The 27965-nt window shown below is 37.2% G+C and overlaps 2 protein-coding genes and 1 pseudogene across 2 annotated transcripts; 1 reads left to right on the top strand and 2 right to left on the bottom strand.

Annotated features, from left to right (window-relative positions):
- Nucleotides 1–465: 465 nt before the first annotated feature.
- Nucleotides 466–25192, top strand: LOC116769460 (intermembrane lipid transfer protein VPS13A-like). Its single transcript, XM_061522652.1, is given in 60 exon segments — nucleotides 466–625; nucleotides 778–1178; nucleotides 1596–1807; nucleotides 2112–2286; nucleotides 2410–2683; nucleotides 2800–3016; nucleotides 3087–3217; nucleotides 3323–3514; nucleotides 3620–3828; nucleotides 4083–4227; nucleotides 4425–4552; nucleotides 4690–4895; nucleotides 4898–4958; nucleotides 5192–5367; nucleotides 5511–5740; nucleotides 5866–6008; nucleotides 6124–6258; nucleotides 6380–6551; nucleotides 6692–6838; nucleotides 7000–7125; nucleotides 7214–7280; nucleotides 7437–7594; nucleotides 7722–7923; nucleotides 8780–8891; nucleotides 9025–9243; nucleotides 9502–9695; nucleotides 9868–9978; nucleotides 10183–10545; nucleotides 10628–10798; nucleotides 10801–10898; nucleotides 11053–11226; nucleotides 11437–11756; nucleotides 11871–12033; nucleotides 12206–12416; nucleotides 12854–12964; nucleotides 13087–13171; nucleotides 13413–13554; nucleotides 13832–13966; nucleotides 14155–14357; nucleotides 14462–14598; nucleotides 14670–14909; nucleotides 15251–15429; nucleotides 15665–15847; nucleotides 16038–16310; nucleotides 19252–19383; nucleotides 19480–19622; nucleotides 19697–19864; nucleotides 19866–19915; nucleotides 19918–19959; nucleotides 19962–20063; nucleotides 20066–20341; nucleotides 20344–20908; nucleotides 20988–21180; nucleotides 21291–21393; nucleotides 21596–21709; nucleotides 22039–22062; nucleotides 22480–22619; nucleotides 23167–23309; nucleotides 23542–23662; nucleotides 24030–25192. Coding segments are annotated over 60 exon segments (10320 nt in total). The 5' UTR covers nucleotides 466–484; the 3' UTR covers nucleotides 24162–25192.
- On the bottom strand, nucleotides 16351–18434 carry LOC133319191 (uncharacterized; annotated as a pseudogene).
- LOC116769459 (coiled-coil domain-containing protein 130 homolog) lies at nucleotides 24524–27936 on the bottom strand. Its single transcript, XM_032660561.2, has 4 exons — nucleotides 27764–27936; nucleotides 27353–27673; nucleotides 26996–27256; nucleotides 24524–25697 (listed from the first exon to the last, which is right to left on the bottom strand). Exons 2-4 carry the CDS (start codon nucleotides 27662–27664, stop codon nucleotides 25224–25226), a joined length of 1047 nt encoding a protein of 348 aa, XP_032516452.2. The 5' UTR covers nucleotides 27665–27673; nucleotides 27764–27936; the 3' UTR covers nucleotides 24524–25223.
- Between the last annotated feature and the right edge of the window lie 29 nt (nucleotides 27937–27965).

The raw sequence follows: 27965 nt of genomic DNA on the forward strand, positions 1-27965 counted from the left end.
TTACATCATCGACAGCCGCTTCCATGATAACGCTATCTGATAATAGTTGTCATGAAATCAATATCATTTTAGCCGTGTAAAGTGTAAACAATGCGGCGTAGATTGTTGACTTTAGAAACAGCGGTTTGATTAACAGTTTTGTATAAATGTGCTAACTATGAGTAGCAAGAGCTTTCTACCTTATGAAATCGTAGTAAAGATAGGAATACCTATTGTTGCTATTTTTTATAATAGATTTTAATTTGGTTATGAAGCGGTAAAGTCCCAGATTATTATGTACAAGAGTGAAATATAGCTTTTAGTTACTCATGAAAGTATAAAGGACGGTATTTTTGGTGCACGGTATGTAAAATATAATGATTTCAGTTTGAGACAAATATTTTATTTGAATGAATTAAATGTAAATCTGGATATGTATTATAAACTGTTGCTTAATAATATTAGTAACTTTATGTTCTCCAGTTGTAAACAGACGCCATCCAGAATGTTCGAGGGCGCGGTCGCGGGGATCCTGAACCGCCTCCTCGGCAAGTACGTTCAAGATCTGGACACCGAGCACCTCAACGTGGGCATCTTCTCCGGGAATGTCAACCTCACCGACCTCAAACTTAAGCCGGAAGCGCTGGTGAGATGTCCTCGAAATGATTGACAAAACATTACACTTACTACGTTTTCACTAAATGACCATTTGTAATCGATAGGAACTGGAAAATATAAATAAAATAATGACTGTAAGTGTTTTCTGCATTTTTAAAAATAAAATAATACATATTTCAGTATGAATTAGATTTGCCCATCGATGTAAAGATCGGAACGATCGGCAAAGTCAATCTCCAAATACCATGGTCCGGACTGTACACGCAGCCCGTGGTGGTTCACATCGAGGACGTTTTGATATTGGTGGGTCCGGCCATCTCCAACAGCTACTTCGATCCTGAACGTGAAAGGCGTCTGACAAGGGCAGCCAAACGAAAAATCCTCCAGGATCTCGAAGCGGAGAGCGAAATACTCAAAGGCCCTCAAAATTTCTTCGAGAATCTATTCACGGCTATCGTGAATAATTTACAGATTTATATTCGTAATGTTCACGTCAGATATGAAGACTCCATCAGCTCCAAGGACGGGCCGCTGGCTTGCGGTTTATGTCTGCAGAGTCTCTCAATTGAAACCACTAACAGGTTGTTATTTGAATCATAATTGAAAAAAATTCAAACATACCCACTATAATATTCATTCTCATATCTGGTTACTTTATTGTGTAACTTTGCTTTACTTACATGTACTTTTCTTTTACAAAATTTAAGGAAGGAAATTATTGTTATGTTAATTCATTGCTAACAATTACTTGGAGCACCCCTGCCCAAAGGTTGAGAAGCTCCTTCAGAGCATCGCAGTCGAGTGGGCAAGCTATCCCGTTGCGCTTTTAAGGCGATGTTGATAGCCGTTAGTGTTTAATAGGTGGCTCCCGGTCTATCCTGGGGAATCCCACATACCCCTCCGACTCCCCTCTTTGGTGGCAGGAAAGTGAATCGCTTCCTCAGAGACAAAAAATATTGCTAATAATAAAAATTTATTATTTAACCAATGAATTTCAGTAAATGGAAGTCATCATTGACCCCAGCCAACGCGTCAACCGTGTACCAGATGATGCGTGTCGAGTCTCTGTCGCTGTACTGGAACCCGACAGCTACGGCCCTGGATGACGCGGAGGTCGCCAACATAACCCCTATACAGTACTACAACTGGAAGCACTACATGCTCACAGGACTCGACAAGTTCTCCATGCATCATGAAGATTTCGAGTTCTGTAAGTGGACATTTTCATAGCTTTATTAGTAGGTTGTTTGTTTTTTATTATAAATCCTTTTAGGTTGTTTTCTAAAGTATGCATAGTTTTAAGCAGCATGTTGTAAGAAACTTATTTATAAATTTGCTTCTAATAGACATTCTTTTTGAGAAGTTTTGTGAAGAATATACTTAATTTAAATTACTATAATCTATGTTTTATAATATTTTGAAACAAAGCAATTTTGCAATGCCATTATGACTCAGGATATGCAGATCCGTTATATTAAACATTACATAATATTAAGCACTTCTAAACATTTCAGTACTGAAGCCTGTAACCTGCAAGGTGAAAGTCATCATCAATCGTTCCGGAGAGGCTCGAGTACCTCGACTTCTAATGGATGCCGTGCTGCAAGACATTGCTCTTCAGCTGTCACGGCGACAGTACCTGTCAGTACATAACCTGCTTATGTCATTCCAAAGGATAACTCTTAACAGGTAAAAAAAGCAGCACATGAATATCGTGATAAAGAGTCCAATATGTATGTTAGACAGTAGTTTATTCCGACATTAAAAAAAATTGTCTATTGATTATAAATATATGGGATCAAACGATTTTAGAAAATACCGTCATCTACACCCTGGAATACCTCTCACAAAGAATGTAAAGAAATGGTGGAAATATGCCTATAACGTGGTGTTAGAACAACGAGTCAGACCTTACACCTGGGCGGCCATAAAGAAACACAGAGAGAACTATGACGCTTATAAGAAAATGTATAAAAGTACTCTCAAAAGCCCGAATGACATAGAAATAAAACTTGACTTACAAAAGTGTGAAGATAACCTACCGATTATATCTGTAGTTATTGCGAGGGAGCATGCCAAGTTCGAAGTAAGAGTCTTAAGTATTTTTAAAAAAGGTTTTCAAAATTATGATTTTTCCTCATGTTTTACATTAATATAATTGGAACTGAAATATTAACAAGGGAAAATTATCACGATCTTTAGCTCTTAGCACAAGAACCAGACAGAATAGAGGTGGTAGAGACTGAGTTCGACTGGTGGCGACCAGACTCACACTCGGAGACTGAGGGTATGGAGCTGTGCGTTAAGACGGAGAGAGGACGGAGTATCTGGAGCCATCTCTCGAGTCCTGAGAGGAGGAGGGTTTGCGAGCTGATTGACTACGCAGAAGGAGCAAGGGATCGTTCTAAGCAATATATTGGTAAACACTTACTGAACGCAATTTAATAAATTTTTGAAGGGTCACAATTTTAATAATATTGTTTTTTTAGAGCACAAATTAAACTTGACTCTTGCGAACTGCACCTTTACCCTGATGAACCGCAGTAAGGAAGTGCTGGTGGTGAACCTCACGCAGTTCCTTGTCTCCTTAGAGACCAGACCAGCAGCTAAAGCTTATAAGGTCAATATAAAGATTAGTTTTAGGATAATGCTTTCTTTAATTAAAAGGATATTAAACGAAAAGGTGTTTGCTAAATCATAAAACATATGTATTTTTATTATTAAGGTATCCGCACGGACAGAAAGCATCGTAGTAGAAGGAATGTCTGATGGAGATCTAGTACCTTTACTTCTAGCTGCTCAAGGGTCTTTAGGTACCACTGTACTAGCTTTAGATGTTGAGAAGAATCCGGCAAACAGTCACGCAGATTTAGGAGTAACATGCCACGTTGAACCCGTAGAACTTATTTATGTGGAGGTGAGAGTTTTCCTACTAAATACACCTATTTGTTTTATAACCGATGTAACTCAAATAATTTCTTTAAAAAGGCATATTTTAATTTACATTCTGATATATTTACAGCACGCGTTTACTGAACTTATAAATTTCTTCCAAACTCACTCAATGACGTCTGAGGAATTGGCAGAACAAGTCTCGAGTGCGGTCGAACAAGTGACTCAAGCAAGTAAGGCCGTGCTAGCTCATGCAATAAGCAGAAGGCACGTGCTTCACCTGAATGTGGACATTAAGGGTCCCGTTATTGTGCTGCCCGAGCACGGATGTCTATCTAAGTAAGTTCATTGATTCCGTCATAACAATTGAACTGTTTTTAACAACCAGTATTTGAGAAGCCTAATATCTCTTTGTAAAGAACGCGCAGAATAAAAAGGTGTCGACGTACACAAATAAAATCATCTAAAATTCTAAAACATCTAAAATTGCACTTATACTGCTCTTATTAAAGATAATGTTGAATGCATTTCGAATATACTGCCTTCTTTCTGAGAGCTGCTAGTGTCCTTGACACATTAATAAACTTGTTAAGAGCTGGCCGCGTGATGGTGGTGGATGTGTCACGATTGGTGGTGAAGTCAGAGCTGCAGCCGCCGGAGCCAGCTCTGGAGGACGCAACGTGTATGGAGTTGGAGGAGAGGCTATATGACAGATTTCATGCGGAGTGCATCTTACAGGTATGTGGGGTGGAAGAAGTATGTGATTTAGAGAGTCAAAACTCTTGACATACAAATATAGAATCTTGTTACTCACACTGAATTTAGAAAGTCTTATGATTGTGACAAAATAAAATTATTTAGATCATTTCTTGCATCTAAACAAATTAAAAAGAAATCATGGGCCAAATGGATATCAAAATGTAATAAATCCTCAGATCGTTCTATCTGAAGCATCGTGTTGGCGTGAGGCGCGGCGGTCACAGTCTTCGGCGTTGATCCCGCGACTGAGGGCTCTCCTAGTATTCTCCACCAGCATTAAGAAAGAATATCGACTGCTGCCTAGGTTTGTAACCTGTTGATGCGTGACCTATAATTCGTAACTAACTTTAAAAGATTTACGTTTAAAGAATAACAAGTTTGAACCAAAATATTTTGAAGTAGTTATTGAAATAATCACATACTTATGGAATTACTTTAAAGGTATAAACTCAACATTTCACTCTCGAGTTTGAAGATCAATCTATCTGATCGTGTTATCGGACACCTCCTGGACTTCTTTGACAACTTTCCCATTCCGGTCCCGAATACCGTGCCTGTGTCTTTTATGGATTCTGGAGATTACGTTGAAGAGCATGAAGACCCGGCACTTCTGGAGGTTCTGGAATTAGACAGAGTGACCGCAGATCCGGATATAAAGACCTGGTGAAATTGAGACAAAAAATTGTAGCAGCGTATTTTAGCCGAAATAGGTATAAAATATTTTTATTTTAGTATTTACTTATTATATTTGTCCCAGTATGAAACGTCTAAATAACACAGATTATATATTTTTTAATTCTCAAAGTAAAAAACAATTTGTAAATTGAATGGGATTTCTTAGAACATGTTTGGCTTGTCCATTTTGACCGTATGAAATTATTTAAATTGTCGTTCATTAATTGACTTTGTCTTTGATACATAACATTATAAATTCCAACTACAGGGCCGAAAGCAAGGCAGATGGTGACAGCATGAGGTCTCCTGTGGAGGAGTCGATTCCTCTCGCGGAGATCAGCGACGAGGATGTCGAGGAGTTCGCTCGTTCTGTGGACCTGCCCGGCTTTGATGATAATGTGTCACCCAGCAACACTATTGACACACTCATGAGATTCATTATAGGTCAGGAAATGACGTAATTCATTTTAACTTTCTAAGTCTTCTTGACTTCAAGCAGAAATTTGAATTTAGTACAGTGTTCGAGTAAATCCATAGCGGTGAATGTGTTCATGTCTAAGTGTTAGTATATATCATCGTATTTTTAGGTGAGATAGTAATAAACCTGAACCGCTCCAGCGAACTCACTGATAAGCCTTATCTGATGCTGGTGGTGAGCGCGGTATGCGCAGACGCTGCTCTCATGCGTTACGGACCAGCTCTGCAGCTGTCACTGGCGTCCGTGCTGCTTGCAGACAAACAACACTGCACCAGCTCTGGACAATACTTGGAGTTGCTGACCAGTTCCGGAGAACTGTTTAATTTACTTTATCGAAAGGTAATTGAAGATACTAAAGTAAATCAACATTATTCGAAAAATTGGAAAATAAGATCTATGTTTTATTTTCAATAGTATTTATATAATATAATTCTAAAAAGTACATTTATTCAACAATCATCTAGGTACGTGCCAATTGTCCCGAGTTCAGATCTCACTTCCACAACGTTGAGCAGGCACTGGTGGCTGACACAGGACCCCTGGTGCTGTGTGCCCACGCTCCCGCGCTCACAGCCATGTGCAACTACCTGCAGTATGTCAGACGGAAGTAAGTATTAAGTAGCCTGAGAATTTTTCATGACGTTACAATGGATATATGAAAACTGAAATAAGCTGCCGAAATGACTAAATATACAATAACATAGTTATTAATATATTCATAGAATACAGAAGCGTCACACTGTGAATATAAAAAATCTGATATTGCCGAGAACTACAACGATGTGGGACTATCTGATGACTCCGGAAGCTGACCCGCCGGTGCCGCCTGGAGCTACCAAGTTCAGTTACTCCATGAGGTATGATATAATTTTATTATTAACCTCTCTGTATTACAGAAAACTGTTACTAAAATGTAAAGTAAACGTTTGTTAAATATTCTGTCTAAAGTTCTTATAATAATTCTATTGAATGTGACAGAGTTTCATCAATAACAGCGCGTCTCTGTCACGCGGAGAGCGCCTTGGTGGAGGCGCGCATTACTTCTTTAGAGAGCGACTGTGTGTTCCGAGCCAACGACAGGTTGATCTTCAAGCTGTTCCTGGGCTCGCTTCAGGTGGATGATTTAGCTGAAGCCACGCTCTATCCCAAGGTCTGTGTGCTCATAAGGACATATAAAAGAAGAAAGAGTTTTTTGGATTTAATAAGCAAATGATAAGGCTAAGAAAAATATTTATTATCGCATGGGGCTTTGAAATAATTACTATTGTAGCTGTTATGTTCCTATGACAGTTGGTGTGGCCCGACGAGGACAAGGTCTTGGAGCTGAAGTACGTTCGTGCTGCGATCGGTGCTCGAGCGCGGCATGACGCCGAGTTGAGGGTACGGGTCGGCCGCCTCCACGCTGTAATGATGTGCTCCATGTTGTGGCAGTTGCAAGTAAGATTTGAGATACCTATTTACAAGCAGACATTATTCCTCTAGTAAGAGTTATTTAATTATTAACAAAAAAATAATGCAATATTGGCTTTTCGGTGAAACCTACCGATCACGTACATACATTTTGATTTAAGTAAAAAAAGAAAACATTTTGTACCTAGCAATTTCTGGAGCCTCTGATTCCCAATTCGGCGGCAAACGAGGCTGCGGCTGCTGCCGAGAGAGTGGCCCAGGAGAGGGCGCGAGCAATCAGAGCAGCGCCCGTCAAGGTCAATTTGGCTATTGAGGTGCGCTCCCGAACCAATAATATAATAACAATTAATTAAATACCACTTTATGCTATTAATTATTATGTTTCTTATAATATCATTGCAGATTCATGCTCCAGTTCTACTTCTACCACAAAAGCCTTCTTCCCCCAACTTATTAGTTTTAAACATGGGTAACTAGTTTTCTTTAAAGACGGTAAAAGTACAAATGCATACCTACATTAAAATGTATTATATTTGGTAGCTCATTGTTTTAAATTAACATGGACCCAAGTGCTTCCACTCGTTCATATAAGAGTTTGATTATATAATAATAAATATCATTGCAGGGGACCTTTTAATCGAAAACTTTTTTAAGTCGGTGAACGCGAGTTTTGAAGCGAATAGTCCTTTACAAAGTCCAGTCATTGATAACGTGCTGATAAAACTCGTCAATATAACTCTTTCTCGTGCCGTCATGACGCTGGCTGGGACTTTAGAAGTACAGGTGAGGTGTTCAGTTTAAATTACGTTACTTGAATGGTCCAGAACAATGGAATAAAAAAAACAATGTTTTTAAGCCTCTTCAAAATTTCTTTAAATACCATTAATTTACTATATAACTCGTTGTCAAGGAGCCAATCCTCGAGCCGATATCAGTGAGATGTGACCTCAAGCACACAGTCAGCTACGTGCACATCAACACAGCGCACAGAGATCTGCTGTTGTGCGAGGCGGATGTAGTTATGGACACAGTCATAATCAACCTTGGACAGAAGGACCTCGCAACCGTGCTCGCTGTATGGACTGATAACTTGAGCGAGGGACATTACATTGGTAGGCAACAATTTTATAAGAGACGAGACGAAACCTCTTAGCTTTCAATGGATTCACCTTGCGGGTGCCGGGTCCATCGCTTTGCAGGGAGAAGAGCTTCAACAGCGCCTGGGACTTACGACCCAGTTGTAGCTTTAAGGCTTTTATCTAACGCGCGTTAAACGCTCAGCTCCACCGTCCAAGTTCCTCTCTCTGCCTAACCAAATTTGAAAAGAACCTACTAGAGCTGCCTTCGAAGTACGTTCCAAGAATGAATTGATATTAGTTATGGATAGGCTCAAGACTTTTAGTAGGTTGTAGATTTAGCCGTTATACCCCTCGAGTTTTTGCTCCCACTTCTACAGCGTACAAACCCACGACGAACCTATTTCTAGTGAGTTCGTTAGGGAGCTCGTAATATTTTTTGACCTTGATGGCATGGTCTTTGGGGATGTTGCTTTCCCAAGGAACGGTAAGCTCTATTATCACAACGCGTTTTTAAATATCCTCTGAGAGTTCGTATTGTTACTCATATATATCCATCGGTGTAGTCCAATCCGAAGTCGCTTTAGGATAGAGTGAGGCTTGACGTATGATTGTATCGTCCTAGTGCCTTCTCTCACAAAACCTAATGATCGTTCGATGTAGTGGTAAAAATAAGAAAAATCCAAAGATCCAAGAATTTTCAATTCGAAAATGTTATCTGTACTAGCTAGCTAGCTAGGTGATGATGTACTTAGAACCATAAGCCTTCAGTGACCTACAGTTTTTAAATTTTTTTTTCTTTTGTTGTTTATTAATTTGTTATTAATAAAATTAATTTTAATAATGGGTGCAACTTTTAGGGTTTGAATTTTAGTTTCATTAATATTTTCAGAGAGCATTGTTCCAAGTTCGCCGGTGGAGCTAGCACCGTCTGAAGCGACGGTTAAGAAACTACAGGCGTTCTTCGCTCAAGGCGATCCCGTTAAAAAGGAATCTGTCTTCAGGTAAAGCATTATTTTGATTTTTTAATACTATTGTAATAAATTTCCTAAGAGAAAAAAAATCTAAATACACTTAGATATACTATTGTGAATTTTTATTTTCAAAATTTCAAGGAACCTAAAATAAAACTTTCAGATTTTCTTTAGAAGGTATCGAGTTAAAACTCTTTTCGGACATGGATGAAATACTCAGTTCTCCGGTGCGTGATCTTAATCATGGTCTAGCTAAGCTCACAGCTGGAGAAGCGAACCTGCATGTAGACTACTTCTCGGATGGGAGTATGGAGGCCAAAGCCAGCCTTCAAAGCCTACTAGTTGAGGATATTAGACAAGATTCCGGTGTTGTGATCAGAAGGTTCTTTTTAATTACTTTTTTCACCATACAATTACTAATATATTCGCCAGATAGGGCCCCTTAAACCTACGCCTGGGTCGCAAGTCCCAGGCACTGTTGAAGCTTCTCTCTCAGCAACACGATGGACCGGGCACCGCCGGTGAATCCGTTGAATGCTAAAAAATTTCGTGTGTCTCTGTATTTCCATTCTAATATATTTTAACAATCCAAATAAGTTTTCTCTTGTGGACAACAAATTGATATAGAAAATCATTCTAGGATTCTAGAATCCCAAGGTGGTGGTAAGGTCGCTGGTTCAGGGTTCTCAGTTTCTCGTCCAGCACTGATAGAATGTGGTTTGAGACGGTCAGCAAGGGCGACAACTTTGGACGCGAGGGTTGAGAGGACAAGGCTTAATCTGTCGCTGCCATTCCTGCTGCGACTGGCGAGGACGCTTTTGGATGCATTACCAGGTGATTGATTTACAAATTTTGAAATGACTATAGTTGTTGATTTAATTCTGACCATTAACAGTTTTTTTTAATAGTGAATACTTTCAATTATTGTTCATACTTTCTAACTCATAATTTTCTTATAATCTCAAATCTCATAACTTCATAATTTCATAATTTTTAACTCTGTTAGGTGAAAGGCTATTAGAAGGTGGAGTAATAAATCACGGATATGTCGGCGATGCTCCTCGCCCGCGCACCCGGCCAGCCTCTACTGACTCTACAAGCGGATACTTTTCTACTGGTAAGGATACTTCTCTGCCTTTGAGGTACAATAAAATTTATTGATGTTTTAATAATTTCGGAATGTGGTTTAAAAAGTATTAAAAAAAGAATGTTAAAATAAAAGCTTTGGAAAAAATATAACCTCAACCGTATTGTATTAAGTATCTTTATGGGTATTCTGATATGTTAGAAAATGAAATGAAAAAAAATAATCTCATTCCAGCAACATCGATATGTGAGGATATGCCAAGTTTATCAATATCCATACAGTGTCGCCAGCCGGAGATTATGTTTTTCACCGATCTGACCAAAACCGAGGGTCACGCCATTCTTCTTAGGACAGAACTTCTTATAGATTACTCCAGTCATTCTAATACGGAGAGTCTTGTCGTGTCGTTAGCTGGCTTACAAATGATGTCTAAACTGCAGTCTCAACTAAAGAACCTGCCACCTCAGCTGGTTCTGAAGCCTTGTGATCTCGAGTTTTCAAAGAGTTTCAAAACCATAGAAGAAGGAATTATGGTTAAGTTATCAATTTCCGAGGTTGATGTACATATTGCTCCAACCACCGTGCATACTATCATGGGTAAATTTAAATGGTCACAGTAATCTGTTTCACTAGTATTATTCAATACTAAATAAAAAATCAAATAAAACCTATATTTCAGACATAATAGAAGAAATATCAACTGAACTAATAGTTCCTGATGATAAGGAACTATTTAATTTTGCGACCTACAATCCTCGTTCAGAAAAACCAGATGAGGACCTCTGGGCTCCTAAAAAAATAACACCATACATGGGCTACCCAGACAATAGTTACGTTCAACCTAAATATCCACCATGAGGTCTACCGAGACCTTCATGTTGAATGTGCCAAAAATTCGTATCACATTTGAGATCGAGCACACTGTGAGGGTTCCAGTTTTATTGGTTAAGGTACGTTTCTAGTTTATTGAGTTTAAGTATACATATTATAACATTCAATCTTTAAAAATATTTTTTTAATTTGAAGTTAAATATTTTAATGGGGGTGACGCACTAAATCATATTCACTAATAAAAGACTTTTCGTCGCTTTAATTTCTTGTTAGCTGTCCTTGGAGGCAGCTCTCCATGAGTGGTCTAACGCTCTGCATGGTGGAGGTACAGTTCACTTACTGGCGCGCTGCTACAACGAGCGCGCCGCAGTTTGGGAGCCGCTACTGGAGACCGAAGTGGTGGACAATATTTTAAAGCCATGGGAGATTACTGCTACTGTATTCCAGGTTGGTTCTGATGGTGTTTTAAATTTAATTTTATTTTTTATTAAAAGTCATGTCTATCAAGTCTATGGAGACCTGTGAGCATTTCTCTCTTTACAACCAATTTTTATTACTTTACTCCACACAATAATGGAGGTGTAGAACTGCCCAAGTTAGGAAGGAGATTATTAAAATAGAAGCTGTGGCCGCAATTATCTTTACAAATGTGTGTAGGAAAAATCCTACCCGATATCATCGCGCCTAGAACCTAAACAACAGGAAGAAACCATGTGTGATAGTGTTGCTGCGGAATTAGTTAAGAAACCAAAGAAAAAAAATGCTTTTGAATCTGAAACTTCAGCTGACGAAGCCGATACGGACAATGAAATGGTGTTCATTAGGAATCCTAATGGAAAAGAAAATAAAAACTATAACATGGACTACAAAGCTGGGAACTTGGCATTTATAAAGAAAATGGATTATGAAGATTCTGATTCCGAAAATGACAATGAAAAGGATAAATTGACGAATGCCATAGGACATCTGTTCACGGAGTAAGATATGTATAGAGTATAAACAAAACTTTATCTAATTCGACAAATATGGAATTAAACATATTTTTATTCAGAGATGAGAATAAAGTTTACAATTATTATTTTTCATATCAGTAGTGACTCCAGCATGGATGAAATAAGTAACGATGAAGATTCTTCAGCACCAGAGCAGAGTGAAGCTGAAGCCAGCGAACGGGAAGAGACTGAGGAAATGCCGGTCTCCTATGTAGACGGAGAAGATAAGAAGAAGGGGGATAGCAAAAATGTTACATTACAGGTAATATTAGAAGATGCTTAAGGTGGCATTTCACTAACTTTAAAGAGTGATATTGACATAAATAGTTAATGTTTAATAGAGCCATGTAATATTTATTAATTTTATGTTTTGTGTATTTGTTTCCTAGTATACAAACCAATTATTTTTCTCATGACTTTAATACTATTTAAAGGAACCCGAGAGAGAGGACAGTGTAGATTCGTCAACAGAAGATCGTTTGTGTACTTACATCACACTTGAAGCGCGGTCACCACTGGAGGTGACGTTGGCCCCGGCTGCGGTTCGAGCGCTTCAAGCGCTTACTACTGCAATTTGTGATAGAACAGCTGCTGTAACTGCTCTCGTAGCGGGAGAGAACGGTCTTCAGTTGATCAACGATATAGGTAAGAGATGAGCTGGATCAGCAGGTAAAGAAGAAATTCAGGATTCCTTATGATATTTAAATGAAAGTAATATTTTTCGGATAGACTATGTGTGCTTTATTTTTTGTTAAAAATACATACTTCCGACGTTTCGGTTACTTTTCAGCAACCGTGGTCACGGGCAAACGAGATGTGAACGTCTGACAGACATGTAATTTTAACAAAAAATAAAGCACGCGTAGTAGGTATATGCGAAAAATATTAATTTCATTTAAATGAATAAAACTCGCGAAAGTCTTAGATCTCATTCCTTATAATGTTAAAAACCTGTTAAAACGTATTAGGCTTAAATAGCATATTCAAATGCCAAACAAATACTTATGCTAGAGCTTAATGTTGGACGTTGGTGTCCCGAATAGTTAAAAGTAGGGTGTGTACCGTCTACTGATGTGTGGCAGGTCCGGGTTCAACGGTGACACTTCGCACACACGCCCAGACTGACCTAGCTGGGAACGACTACGTTCTTGCCGTCGCTGATTATGATTCTGGCAGCCGGCCCAGCACTCCTGGTAAACGAATACAAGCAAAACATTCTATAACAAGAAATGTTGGAGAAAACAAATAATTCATCAATACTTCGAAAGTTCTTTGTTTATGACTTGGTTTGATCCATAAAATGTTTATGTGGCAGGTTGTGATACATCGGGTGCCGACCTTTTGGAGGATGAAGTGAATAAAAAACAGGAGATGACAGACATCAGCGATGAATGGGACTGGTCAGTTTCAAATGTTTTTAATGAACACAATAAAACACTTGTTATCAAGCGAAAAATCTATTAATTTACATAATTAATAGGAACAAAACGTAACCATTATATGTGGGCCTATTTAATTTCATTTTAACTAAATTGTAATAGATAACATTCCCTTTACAATCATTTGTACCATTCAAAAACCCTCGAGTCCCATCAATTCCCAGATAAAATATCTAAATTAAAGTTACATGTGTACCCTTAGTTTCGAAGGAGGGTTCGGTGCTTCGGCGCCAGCAGGCTCAGAGCACCAGTCACCCGTGGGCCAACCTTCCGTCGAGGAGCTGCGACGCCGCATTACAGACCTAACATTATCTGTCAAGTTGCTCGACTTTGACCAACTCAACGTAGGTCTCCTATAGATTTTATATTGGGCAATCGATATAATTATTGTATAATTATACAACAAAAAATAATCTCTTGCTATTTTAAATTTAAAAGGTTAAAAACTTAACCAAGGACAATTTTTATTTTATAACATTAATTTTAAATTCACCTGAAAATAAAGTAGTTATATGTTTTTTTTGCTTATTTCAGATTAATTATAAGCTAATATTTTGGAATATGAAAAGAATGATTATCTTAAGATATACTCTTCACTATGTTAATTTATTCAAATTTTAGATCGTATGTCCCCAACGTTCTGTGTCAAAGCTCCACGTGTTGCATCCTAGTAGGAACAACACGCGCTACTACGTCGTGGTGGAGCGCAGCGCCAGCTACAACTATAAGAGGATCGTGGTGCGGTCACCGCTGCAGGTAAATATCAATTGAATTAGTAACTGTATACCAAGAATATTAATTTTGAAATATTACAACTTTCTTTGCTGTGTTTTTAAAAAGGTACTCGAAACTTGTGAATATTTAACGTTAAGCTGTGACTTTGTTTATGCATGCACATATCTGTAAGGACCTTTAATAGAACTATCACATCTGACCCTCCTCAGGTTCGTAACGAGACTTCATACGCTCTGGAACTCCTCTACCGTCAATCAGAATTGGAAGCTGCAGGAGCGGAGCCCGTAGGTGCAGTGAGGAATCCCTTCTGCGGTCTGGTGCGACTGGCGGTGCTCGCTCCTCACGACACTTACAATGTGCCGCTATACATGGCTTATCATTGCCGTTTGTATCTTCTGCCGAGCAGCATCGAGTAAGTCTGTGAAAAAAATAAAAACTGATTAAAATTCTTTATACATTTTAATCATGTCTTTGTATAGCAGTAAAGAAGAATAATTATATTTACTTCTTTATCAGAAGTTATCAAGCGTCATCACAGGGTCTGTGGTGGATGGAGTTAGTGAAGGAGCTGGGGACGGCCAGGGATTTAGTTTGTCCAGCCATGGGTGATGACGATGGTGGAGTTTTTGCAATGAGAGTATTGGCTGTAGAAGGTGAATAAAGAAGACTTCGATATTTTTTATGTTAATAGACAGCCAATAATGTCATCGTTTGTTGTGTCCAGGATGCAAAGCAAATAAGGTGTCGAGATCAATACCGAACTTGTTGATACGCATCTTACCACCTCTGGCCCTTCACAATCGACTACCGTACGCGCTACAAGTATCAGGCGGTGCGTCCTTGAGAGTGGAAGCAGGCGAACGTGCCCACCTTTATCATCTCCCACCATCAGACTCACACAGACTCACACTTGAGATGCATTATCTTGGACTACCGTGGTCGGGCTCGTTTACTTTGTCACCTGGTAAGTAATGTATTCAAAAATATAAGGAATATTTAGAGATTTGCTATACTAAAACCGACTTCAATAATGTTCTGCGAATTATGTCCTATGACAGGTTCTATGATTATTTCGTTAATATATGTTAGCCTTATTAAGACTTAAGTTTTTACTAGGAGACTCAGATTTAAGCTAATTCGATCCTAAAGGTAAAAGTCCTTTTTTAAACCTCCTGACAGAAAAAAATATTGTGTTTTTGAATATGTTTCCACATTCGTAGTAGTATTATATTTGCATTAGGATCAGATTGCAAAGAAAATATATAGAACCAATCCTACTTCAAACCAAGCGAATTACCAATCTAGATATGGTCGAGAAGACGATAAGCATGACAACGGAAATGGAGACTGAGGGTGGCAACAAACGTTTGTGCGTCCGTGCGAGACAACTCGGTGCAGCTGACGGGGCGGAGGCCGAGAGACGAGTGCTGCTGTACGCTCCGGAGTGGATTATTAATAAGACTGGCTTGCCACTACAGTTAAAAGTAAGACTTGTTAGAACTTCAAGGGTTTTACATTGAAAACATATGTTTGATCTGAACAAAACCTTTTAGAAGTATAAATGGGACTAATTTGATAACAATTAATTATTTGAATTTTTTCGTCTGCTCTCCATGAATAAATTCAACGACCGCTTATTAGGTCAAGATTGTCAAGTTTGTTGACCATGCTACCTCTTATGTTATCGATAGCCACTCCTAATATTATTTTTTTTCATAGGGTCACTCGGACACATGCTATGAATTAGCAGACGAGCCTCTGCTGTGGTGTGAACGTGGCCGCATAAGGGTTCGCGCCCACCAGTCATGCTGGTCGCGCGCTGCACGCCCACACGCTCATGCCCCGGGTCTGCTTGTATGTGCCCACGCCGAGCGACGACAGAACTATAGAATGCTACTTCATGTAAGTAAACGGTTTTTTTAAGTAATCGGCTGAATCAGCTTTATATACAAGCTACTGGAAATCTACCATTAATAGTAATCTAAGCATAGTATAAAATTTAATGTAATAAAAAAAATCATACCAAAGGTGGTAAAATACAAAAATTTGATTGAATAATATTGTATTAAAGTGTAATGTTTATTCTACACAGGTAACCCTTTCGGAGCTGTGCCCTCAGCTCACAAAGCTAGTAACTCTACTCCCATACTTCATGGTATTTAACGACACGCGTCGACCCTTACGGTTCATGGAAGAGAACGAAGCTGCCGATCTTTGGCTGGATCTCAGCCCACAACAATGCATTCCCTTCTGGCCTCAAACTGACTCCATGGCCATGCATGTCAAGTATAGAGACTCCACAACCGTTTCTCAACATTTCTCCATTGTCAAGAATCATTTCACGGTACTCAGGATGGACAAGGGAGTGAGTACAAATTTTTATATGTTTGGGTAATAATAAAAATATTTTTTACTTAGTATATTTCTATAGGTGTTTGCTTATAGTAACAATAATAATTGAAAAACAAATTAATTACAATACCTATTAAGTAACTAAAATACAATATAAATTAAATTATATCAATCACAAAGAAAATGTAGGCTCAACCATTTTTATGGGAGGGTTTCGAGGGTCGTTCGAGAGTTAATGTTCCATCTTCCAGTACAGTGTAGGCGACACCTTTGGATTTATGGGTCCAGATTTTAATAGCTTTGAGATGAGCTTCGCTTTGATCTTTTGCAACTGATGCTGGGGAGCCGTCTCTACTTCAGGAGTTTTGACCGATAAAGATGATGGTGACAAGGGTAGAAGTAATGCCGGAGAAGGTTGCTGGTTTAGTTGGGACATCTGAGAAGATGGCTGCTTAGACGACGTCACCTAAAAATTTGTTTAATTATGACAAAGATTAGTAAAGTAAATTAATTAATAAAGAATCAAGTATTCTTCATTTTGGAAGGTTTGGGAGATTGTTGGATGTCCAGGTGAAGTTGGTCCTTAATTCTTTTTGATATTCAATACTTACTGTATAATGTGGAACCTCGTAAGAGTTGACTGTATCGAGTTTAGAATTCTCGTTATTCATGAGGGGAAGGTTTGCAAAATTTTTAATATCGTAAGATGTAGCTACTTTTACGACATTCGGGATGTTGTTGGTGAAGGACGCAACAAAATCATTGTTCTGTAAATTGGATGTATTTGGTAATTGTTCTCTCAGCATGGTCTCACTGCCAGTGTACATGTTATTTTTTTCTTGACTCCCTTCATTTAATTCTTTCTGAATGTAAGCATCGAGGAATGAGACCTGTTCCTGCCATGACAAATCTTGCGGATCTATATTAGGTTTGTATTCTGGAACTTGGTGGCTGTTTGTGAAATAATTTATGTTTCTGTTGTTCTCAAAGTTATATTTTTCGGTATTTGAATATCCTTCCATGAGATACTTTGTTGTTTCACGTTCATTATTTCCATTATTTAGGTCTTCCGTTAGCGTTGCCTCGGCTCGCTGATAGGCACCGGTAAAACGCTTACTTTCCATTGCAAGTTCAATAAGCTTATTTAGATCTTTGTTGGACAAATACTTTATAATGTTATGAATGTCTTCGTCTCCCAAACCTTCGTCAGGTCTTTTACTAACCTTGTATGGCCTTCGACGTGATGGTGCTGGATGCGGTGGACCAATATCGTTAGGAGTGTAGCCGGGGGGAGGAGTATATGAAAATGGTCCTTTGATAGACGGACTGTACGGCGGCCTGTCATAAAACTTGGTCGGTGGATTAGAAAAATATTTCCCTCTTTTGATTCTGATGTATTCTTTTGTTCTGCATTCGTAACAATCACCTGTTCTATAACTGTTCACTTCCATCGCCCACAATGTAACAAATAGTATAAAAATTCGCATTTTGCACTATATTTTGTTATAGCGTTTCCTGAAAACTGAATCGGAACGAGATTGGTTTGAGAATATAAGTTGCGGAGAAAGTGTCGTAAAAGCAATTAGAGTGCGTTGTTGATGTAACTGGTAACTTATTGTGTAATTCGATTTACATGTATGTTTTATTTATTTTCGGACATTATGTCGACTGTTCAGTTACAAATATACAAGGTTAAAAGTAGGTTTTGACCGTTACTCTAACATATATTATATAAATAAACATGTGTACATTCACTGTGTACTAATTGTGTTTGAATATCATTAAAATATTTACTTTTAAAACACGCTACGAATTGAACAATTAATGTTGTAAAAGAAAACAAAAATCAAAGCGAACGGACACGCGGGCTAAATGATGTTCACATAAAATGTTATAGGGAAAGTTCTAACAATGTCTAATAAACTGTTTACTTTACAGTTTAGTGCCTGTCCCACTCACTACACACAGACACTTCCGGATATTAAACGCCGGTTTAAAATAAGACACGTGTTTCCGTTTCGTAAAAATATGTTGTAAATCTCAATAATAATGTCTACTAATATTATAAATACTATCGTGTGGTGTGTTTTTGTTTCCTAATGATTTTTTCACTATTTTATTTGTAGTTTAAAGAAGTTCAAAATATAACAATATAGGAATTAAAGTAAAAAAATATAAAACTGACGAAGCAGTAAGAAAGAAATATATTTATATATTAATTTAAAGAAAATATTACGTTCTCCTCATTCGATTTTATAACTAATGTCATTTTGTTGATACAATAGAGACTTTAGTATGGTTTTTAAAAGTACCTACTGTAATGAACGAATACCTGTTTTAATATATGCTGTTGTCTCAGCTGCAAAATAAAGACATATCTACTTATAGAAATCATTTTATAATGAGATCTAAGATTTTCGCGAGTATTCATTTAAATGAAACTAGTGTTATAAAATATATATAAAAAATATATATAAAATCCGCGTAGTAAATCCGAATAACACTAGTTTCATCATTTTATAAGTTTTTATTTTATTACTTTTGAAACAGCTTCTGTTTTAATGTGTTTAGTTACTCCTTATTTTATTTGCAATAATTAATTTGGTCAACGATGCTATAATATGCAAATTTTATCCAAATTTATCCAAAGCCGATTTTATCCAAATTCGAAAAGGTGAAAGCCAATAAGTTAGCAATAACGATAGACTAAAAGAGGAGTTTCTTTACAGTAATTTATCAATTTTTGTTGAAGTTTATGGAACCGTCACCACAGCTGTTATGCTCCAGTCATCTTAATTGAATAGGTTAATGATTCGTCTATTCAGACATTATCTTTAGTTAAACCTCTTGTCGTCTTTAAGTATTCAAAGTCCTAAATGACTTAGTAAAAATATTGAGTTATCTTATAATCTGATGCATATGTTTGTTTCCATAATATATTTCTATTCTTTCAGACTGCAATTTGTGTGGATGTAACCGGAGGCACGGATAGGCCGTTCACTATAACTTTTCGTCCATACAACTCGGGCGACGCTCCCGTCCGAATTGACAATCTTTGTGACGATCTGTTTCTAAAACTGCATCAGGTATTAAAATAATATATTTCGGTTATGGTTTTAACAATTCCGAATTGAATATTAGCTGGTGAGAGTTCTTTGAGTAGTGATGGTAATTATTTGCAGGTCGACTCTGGTCAAGTGGCTTTATTGAGCCCATATCAATCTATGTTGTACACTTGGGACGATCCCGTGAAAGAGAGGAGTCTTCTATGGAACATATATAACAATAAGGGTAAAGGCTTCCTTGCAGATTTCTCGCAGGACGGGTAAGAAACAAGAATAATTGAACTTAATAAATATCCTGTTACTACACATGCTCGTTAAATGGTATCAACTTTAGATTTGGCGAAGAAAAAGTTAGTTTTCATTCGGTCAAGCATTCCACACTAGTGGTCACAAACAGTTACACTTCAAAATTGTCTTCTACCCTGAAACGGTTGACTCCAAAATCTCCAGAACCTGGCTCATCCAGTAGTGGCGATTCAGATAGTTGTGACATACCAAAAACACACTAAAGCCAAAAAGATGAGAAAAGACAAAGTCATGGTATACTGGGTTTCTTCATGGATGGTTACCAAAGAGTTTACGCATTGGCTCAAGATGAGAAATTTCACATCAGTACAAAATGAGAATTAATTCTGAGCTAAGCAACTACGAAATCAATTTGTCCCTGGCCAGAGTGGGGTTTTCGATTTGTGTTCAAACAGTGATGGGGTCAAGGAACTGTCCTACGTGAGTTGTACCGACTCCGTCCCGAGGTGGGAAGTCAATGTGGGCAACAATTGGAAACAATTAGCAACAGATGTAACTGCTTGGGTGGAGGAAAAATATCAAACAGAACAGAAGAAATGTCAGTTGAAGGAGCTTCTACATATCGATCTGGAAAAAATGCATATGACAAAACCATTTTTCTCTGAACTTCGGAGAACTTACAATCCAGGAGTATGTTTGCAGCTCCGCAAATCCGATACCTTTACTTTCTGCCACTTAAGTTACAGAGACTACAGATAGACAACCAGCTACACGAAGCTGTGTTCCCTAGCGTGCTTTACCCTGCTCCTTTATCCCCCAACGTGAAGTCCCGTGACTTTAAACCATGCGTGGACATTGTTATATTAAAACAATTTAGACCCAGCCTCAATCAGGACGTATAATATTTGAAGGTCTTAATACAAGAGCACTGCGTTAACTTAGATAGAGGTTTTGTTAATCACGTTTTTGATATCTTGAATCATTGGAAGGTTGAAGAGAAGCCTGCTGTGAGGCTCAGAGCGGACTTGGCTCTTGTGCACATGCCTTTACCTGTTATAGCCATGAGGAGTCAGACCTGCTCGACGAAAGATGTCGTGTTTGAATACGTTCATTTATCTCCGTTGAAAATAGTTTTAAGCTTATCATCCAGGGGATATTTAAATGAGAACGTCGACAGTCCAGCACAGATAACATACGGGCTAAAAGAAAATCGCCCAAAACTTTTCAACAGTGATCTCCTGGAGTACTTATTTAATTCGTGGGGATCTTCTCTTTGTGACATGAAAGATGTTGTTCTCAGGTTTGTATCACCAACTCCAATAAGTTGGCACAATCTTCTTTCGTTAAAATGCTTAAATAATTTTCTTTTACTGTTCCAGAATGAGTTTTTTGGAATTGCATAACACGCCGATCAGTCTTCCTGGCTTACTGGACGCTGCTACTCGCCACTATCGCTTGCAGCTGGTGCAGCAGTTCTATGTGCTGGTTCTGGGCCTTAATATTCTCGGCAATCCGTATAGTTATATCGGAGACTTTTCCAGGGCACTTAATGACTTTTATGAGCCTTGCATGGTAAGACACTTCAGGGATAAAGTTCAAGGCTTTCCACTGATGGTTTAATTTACATTCTTGTGTTGTTGTCGTTTTTTGTCGTTAAACTTTCATTTCTTTTAATATTGAAGGGTTCAGCACGTGCCCGCCGTTCTTTGTGCTCGATCCCAACCGTGATAAACTTGCCTACTGCCGGAGATGAAATACTCAAAACTAAAATCAAACGTCGTTCTGGTGAGTACCACCGATACATTAATTAGTACAATGCAGTCATCACAAATCTTTATATACTATAATATTTATACATAAACAGAAGCAATGACAAATACTTTACTCAATATTTCCTTGAATATTAAAATGTTAAGTTATTTTAAAAACTGTAATATAAGTTATTTTATAAACTGTTGTAATTAATATAACACTTTTATTTACCCAGGAGATGATTATGAGATCGTAGACAATCTACCAGAAGCCGTGATAGAGGCAAATAAGAAGAACCCGGCAAGTATAGCATTGGCCATAACTGGACTCATTGGAAGACCTAATTTTGGTTAGTTATTTAATATGCATTCATTTTCTTAAATAGTTTTTTTCCTCATTTCAACTACATATATATTTTAAAAGCATGTGATTTTTTTCGAAAATTAGCACCCAATGTAATTGATTATCTTAACCAAGATATTTATTTAACACGATCCTCTAAAATCTAAATGCATGGATGTCATGTTTTAGTGAGACTTTCTTTATTTCATTTCAAAGTCTGAATGTTTTGTTAGTATGAGCACGTTTCTCGTTTATGTATTTTAAGTTTCATCGTTAGTCGCTTTAATATTCACACGTTTATTTCCTTTTTGCTTGTCTCTCGCTGTGGATGTGTAGACGAAGAGTTTGTTGTTATGAAATGTGAGTACAATGTTGTATTTATTTTATCTAGAGTCTAGAGTGTATGTTCTCATGTCTAGTTCATTGTTTCTAGAACTATGTTATATATTTATTATTGCGAAAAAATGCAATCAGTAGGTTTGCTTCAGATGCATTAACAGATGCTTTAATGCTGTAACGGACGGTTTACTGTTAAAGCATCTGGATGATGCCGTCCGTTAACGCGTGTAGATCTTATTAAGATAAAATCTTGTATGAACGTTCACTGTAGATCATAATTTATGTTTAACTTAGTCACATTGACGTCAATTCCTAACGAGTAGTTACTTTGGTACAGACCAGTAATGCTATCAATTATCGAGGAGAAAATATTTTTAATATAAAGGACCTTTTATTGATGTATTTATTTGCGTAAATGAAGACTTAATGTTTATACAGACGTGTGTCGGGAGGCGTCCCGTCTGTCGCAAAGTGTGTGCGGATACGGCGCCGATACAGCTTTGAGGGCATGCGATCAGCGCGCCGCTGGCAGGCTTGTTGCTAGAAAGAGGCTGCCGCGACATTGTTCAAATGTTGAGGTACGACTCGTATATTAAGGGCAGATAATTATATAATGCATAATTTTATGTATTTCATATATTCTCTAACATACTGACCTGATCATAATGATTATAGACTTAAAAATTTCCAATATCTACGATACAAAAATATTCGCGTTTGAAAGTCTGAATATTTATTTTTTCTAAGTCTGTGGATTTACATAAAATACCACAGTAATGATATCTAAGACTTCGCGAATATTCATTTAAATAAAACTAATATTTTCGGATGTACCATCGCGATGTTTTATTATTTTAAATTACATTCTCCCGACGATTCGGTTTCTTTGCAGTAACCGCGATCACGGGCAGACAAGATGGAAAAAAAGGAGGATATTTTAAAATAATAAAAAAACGCGAAAATGTTAGTTTTATTTAAATACCAAGTTTATATCAATAGTACACAAATAAATATTAAAACTTACATATTATGTTGATTACAAATAGGTCTTAAAGTCTATTATTCTTGAATATATTCCCAGTTATTTAAAAAGCTAACATTATTAATTAACGCGGTCCACCCCAGGGTCTCCGGCCTTACAGCGAGTGGTCAGCTCGTGGCGCTGTGCTGTTCAAACAGCTCTGCCGCGGGCAGACCGATGAGGAAGTGGTGGCGCACCTCCACTTGGGAGGCGTACCCTCCTTCACCACGCTCCTTATTACTACACAGTTAGTTTGTTACTAAACAACTCTATTTAGTTATCTTTGTACGTTCCAATACGTCGAGCTGTTGTAGATTTCAGTACCACTGATTTTATACCGTTTGAAGTAAAAAATGTGGTAAACAACTCCTATGATATTTGTATTTTTTAAACATACCTTCTTTTATTATACTTTGTTGGCGAATGCTTTTCGACTATTTTCTTCTTACTATTACACTAGTCTTTCGGTATTTTTTCAGACATGTATATATAGCGTGTGCCAGCGGCGGCCGCGGCTGGCGACCTCAGTGGACGTCCAGGTTACAGGACATCCTGGATGTACGCGAGGACGGCTCGCGGCTCATCCTGAATGTTCGACAGGTATGTGATGACAAGTTCACTACAATTGGATATAGATTTTATAAATGGATAAGGGACGATACGATATATAGAAGCAGAGGACATGATTGACCTTAGAAGGTTTGATGTCAGATTAAAAAGCAATATTATTTGATAAGTACTGTCTACCATGTCTAGGATTTGATTGTACATTTGCGACATGAAATATCGCGTCAATGATAACGTACAGGAATATAAATTTACCTATTATATATTAAAAAAAAAAAAATCAAAGGGCAAGGTAAAGAATCTCATTGACTTCTGTCAGTCAGACGTCATCGTCATCGTTTGGTATGTTAAAATTAAATACCAAAAAAATTACTCTAAATTCTCTGTTAATTTCTTTCAGGACGAAGCAACGAACTACTATTCAAGCGATGAGAAAGTAATAGACATACCAGATCCAGAGGTTTTATTATGGCTGCGAGGTAAGATGGAGTGCGCGCTCGTATACGCTCTAGAGGACAAGAGACAGGAGTAACGGAGGGGATTCTGTATACGAGGATTTGACTGTATTTCAGTTAAGAAAACTGATATCAGATCTACTATAAATAATGAAAATAATGTATTTAATTTTTAAATAATCGGCCTTCATTCATTTTTGATTTTTAATCTATAACCGTTTGTCATTCGAAAATGTTAAATTAGATTTTATTTAAATCGTATAGCGATGTCAGACGTCAGTATGACAGAATACGGACACTCCGAAAGCACAAATCTATAACGTAGGATGTAGTAAAAGATTCGTTCGTTCAACAATTGATCTGATTAATTTATTGTATGTTTATAATGAATGTAGTACGTGTTACATAGTATGAAAGTATTTAATGAAACAGCATCGAGTTTGTTTAACGGTTAAAATAAAAGTTTATATCTTTATATGTATGAAATATACACTTTTTCATATAAATATTATTTATACATTAACAACTATCAAGTTGTTGAAGAATGTATTATAATCATTACTTCAGTAATACCAAAAGTTCTTCCAACCAACCATTCAAAGGTAACTCGACTGTTTTATTCCTCATGCTGAAGCCAGAGCTTAAAATGTTTGTAAAACTCTTTATAAACTACCAACGATCATGTTTTTGTAACAAATTGTCTTCAGACGTATTTGTTAAAATGTTTCTTAGCCTCATAGCAAGTGTTTCTTGAATATAACACTCATCTCTTCCTATACACAACACATGTATTTTCTATGGCTGAAATCACTAATGCTTGCATCAATATTATATATGTAACACTTCAAGATATATTTTTATATGTGTAGCGATTATAAACATGTTAATGATAATACATATATGAAATTCGTATTATTGATTGTTTAATGTTTTTTTTAACATTGGAAAGTTCAAGGTAGTACACGGAAGGAATTGCAAAATGAAAGATTCTAGTCATAGTTACTTAATAAACAGGCTCCCTGTATGTTACTGTTGCATCTATCTGTAGTGTTTTGCTTGTTAATGTTTCATGTTTCAATTTGAATAATAATCATATGTTTCGATTCTATTCTCTTGTTTTATTTCACCCTGAACAATACTTATTCCGAGTTTTCACTGGAGCTGTAGTCGCCTACCAAAGAAATTTTAGGCTTATCATTTCCCAAGACAGATGTTTCTTTGTTACAATCATTAGTTCCGCAGCTAATTTCTTTGGGTGTTACAGATTTTAAAGGTACATCTTTGTCTCTGTCGGTGTCTTCTTTCTTGGCCTTCTTTATAGTGATACCTAATACGTTTCTGCTCAATGAAATACTTTTACTCAGTGATTCTTCCTTTTTAAGACCACCGAAGCTGGTCAAGAGACCGCTGGAACTTGGTAGAGCTGGTGTATTTAGTATTTTGGTTCTGGTTTCGCTTTGGGACTCTTCAATGCTTCGCGATGGTCTCAAGGACAGAAGTGCAGCCATATTCCTATCGTCTTCGGATTCCGGTAGTAGTTTTATGTCTAGAGAAGATCTAGCCAATAGCAAGTTGTCATTGACAGCAGATGCTTCTAATTCCTTTCTTCTTTTCTGTAAAATGATACAATGTTTAAAAAAGACACAGTTGTTGTTTGGGACTTTAGGGCATCGAAGACGATCAAAAAATGAATGGTCAATAGATACATGGCCTCATTTAACATTATTAGATAGCAAGTAAAGTCCACATCCAATGAAAAATTTTCATGAAAAATTTGTGGGGAAAAGTTTGTAGGTACATTTGATATATGTATTAATTTATTATGTATATGTTTATTTATTTATTATTTTAAAGAAAAAAGAAACGAAGTCACAATGAGCACTACTCCATCAGGTTGACTAAAAAACACTATTATAATTTTGTTTCCGTGACGATAGTTTTAAATGTGTCAGGGTTCACCAATTGGTTAGGGGGATATTGAATATTAGTGGGAGTCTTGAAAAGTCTGAGTGTTGAACTTTATGCTCCCTACACCAACCTAGATTCGTAACCCCTGGAAAATTTTAGCTGGGACCATAAAACTTCTTTGATTGTGTGGAGGATTACAACAATAGGATTCTGGAGAACTGTAGCGTCGTTAAGACCTAGTGAATTTAAAGCTTGGATGATAAGAAGAAAAAAGGACCCTTTCATCCGTGGAGACTTTAGAACGTTATAAATGTAAAAAAAAAACATGTATCATGGAAATATGTGGAAGCCTCACAACACTAAAGAAGCATTATTAGTCTGTATGGAAGGGTCTAATACAGATAAATTATATCAAATAATTAAAGGAGACGGCAAGTAAATACATAAGATGAAAGTATTTATTACATAATCTAACGATTTAGACCTTTCACCAACCTATATAATGCGACCTTAGTGTATAGTCTTAATTGTAATGGTAGGGTTTTTGAAGATAGATTGATGCATCGATCATGCTTAAAATTCAGTGTCATAATCTCCCCAGATCATCCGGTCGTTACATATCTAAAATTTGTGTTTTTACCACCATGTTTACATGTGCACTGCAACCTATGGACCAAGGTGTTTAAGATCTACTTATAGATGTGTGTTTAAGTTAATATAAAACTTTGAGTGTAACCAAAGCATTTAGAGACGTTTCACAAAACCTCAGCACAGCTAACAGCTAACAGTTTTAAACTCTAATAAAAACTTGAGAGGACAGTATTTCTTTAGCTCAATCCATAATCATAAATAATACACATACCAATTCATGAAACAATAGGAACCATCACTGGCTGACATGACTAGTTTCTTTACGACTTAATATCAGTGGCCTATTTGGGGTAAACAATCCGATTTTGACTGTAATTGTGAACATTTACAAATAACTCATAAACACACTCACTCGAAAATTTCTCCTTAAAGAACAATTGGCCTCGTAATCATCCTTCCAAACAGACTCATTTCTGCCAACCAGACGTCCCAGCCTCGGTTTCTCAAGTTTACTGGAGTCCATATCACCAGTTTTGTGTTCGAGACGAAACATTGCATCATCAAAGAGACGTTTTTGGGTCTCCTTGGTCTCTGGTACGATCTGACCGTTTTCTGTTGGGTCCCATCTATTTTCTTGACGTCTTGCTCCGGATACAATGACATAATCTAAATTCTAAAAAAGAAATATCATAGCTTTAATATGGATTTAAAATTATAGCAAAATGCCTCATCAAGATAAGAATTAAAGTTAGAATATAAATAAACCTACCCCAGGATCTGTCTTTATTTCAAAGTGGTTATCACATAGGTGGCATTTCATTCTGAATTGGTATACCGGAGTGCTGTAGTACATGCCAATTTTAGTCTTCTCAGCATTATATCTGACTCCCATGCCGATATGGTTGTTGCATCCTTCGCACCAGATGTTGTAGGGCATTTCGAATCGTATGATAAGAATACCCATGTGCAGTTTTCTTGCTCTTTCTCGTAGGGCATGTGTTCCCATAAATTTATTTAACCCCCCCACTTTAGGATCATAGTCGGGGGGATAATATAGGTTTTGTCCTTTCCGTTCACCCATGTTTAGGATCTGTAAGAATGGAGGACCTCAGTAAAATAAGTATATATTTATCATTACCTCAAAAATAATAATTCATGCAAATTACACCTTACTACCTACCAGTTAACTTTGTTTCAGGAGATGTGGAGATCCTTCACATATATTGAATACTTATCTATAAGTTCCTTATAACGATGAACACTTATTTATATTTTCGCTGTTTTGTATGGTAAGAAGATCAATATCTATTATCTTACATCTATGTCATAACTTTGGTTTGACGTTTGTTTTATTATGTATGTGACAAATGAAAATGTGTGTG

This window comes from Danaus plexippus, chromosome 14 (assembly GCF_018135715.1).
Source record: "Danaus plexippus chromosome 14, MEX_DaPlex, whole genome shotgun sequence".
In the NCBI taxonomy this organism is placed as follows: Eukaryota; Metazoa; Arthropoda; class Insecta; order Lepidoptera; family Nymphalidae; genus Danaus; species Danaus plexippus.

Coding starts and splice junctions, on each gene's coding strand:
- LOC116769459 (XM_032660561.2), bottom strand. CDS start 27,664: ATGGGTGAACGGAAAGGACAAAACCTATATTATCCCCCCGACTATGAT. Junction 27,257..27,352: donor AAATAAAGACAGATCCTGGG/GTAGGTTTATTT, acceptor TTTCTTTTTTAG/AATTTAGATTATGTCATTGT. Junction 25,698..26,995: donor CTTTAAGGAGAAATTTTCGA/GTGAGTGTGTTT, acceptor ATCATTTTACAG/AAAAGAAGAAAGGAATTAGA.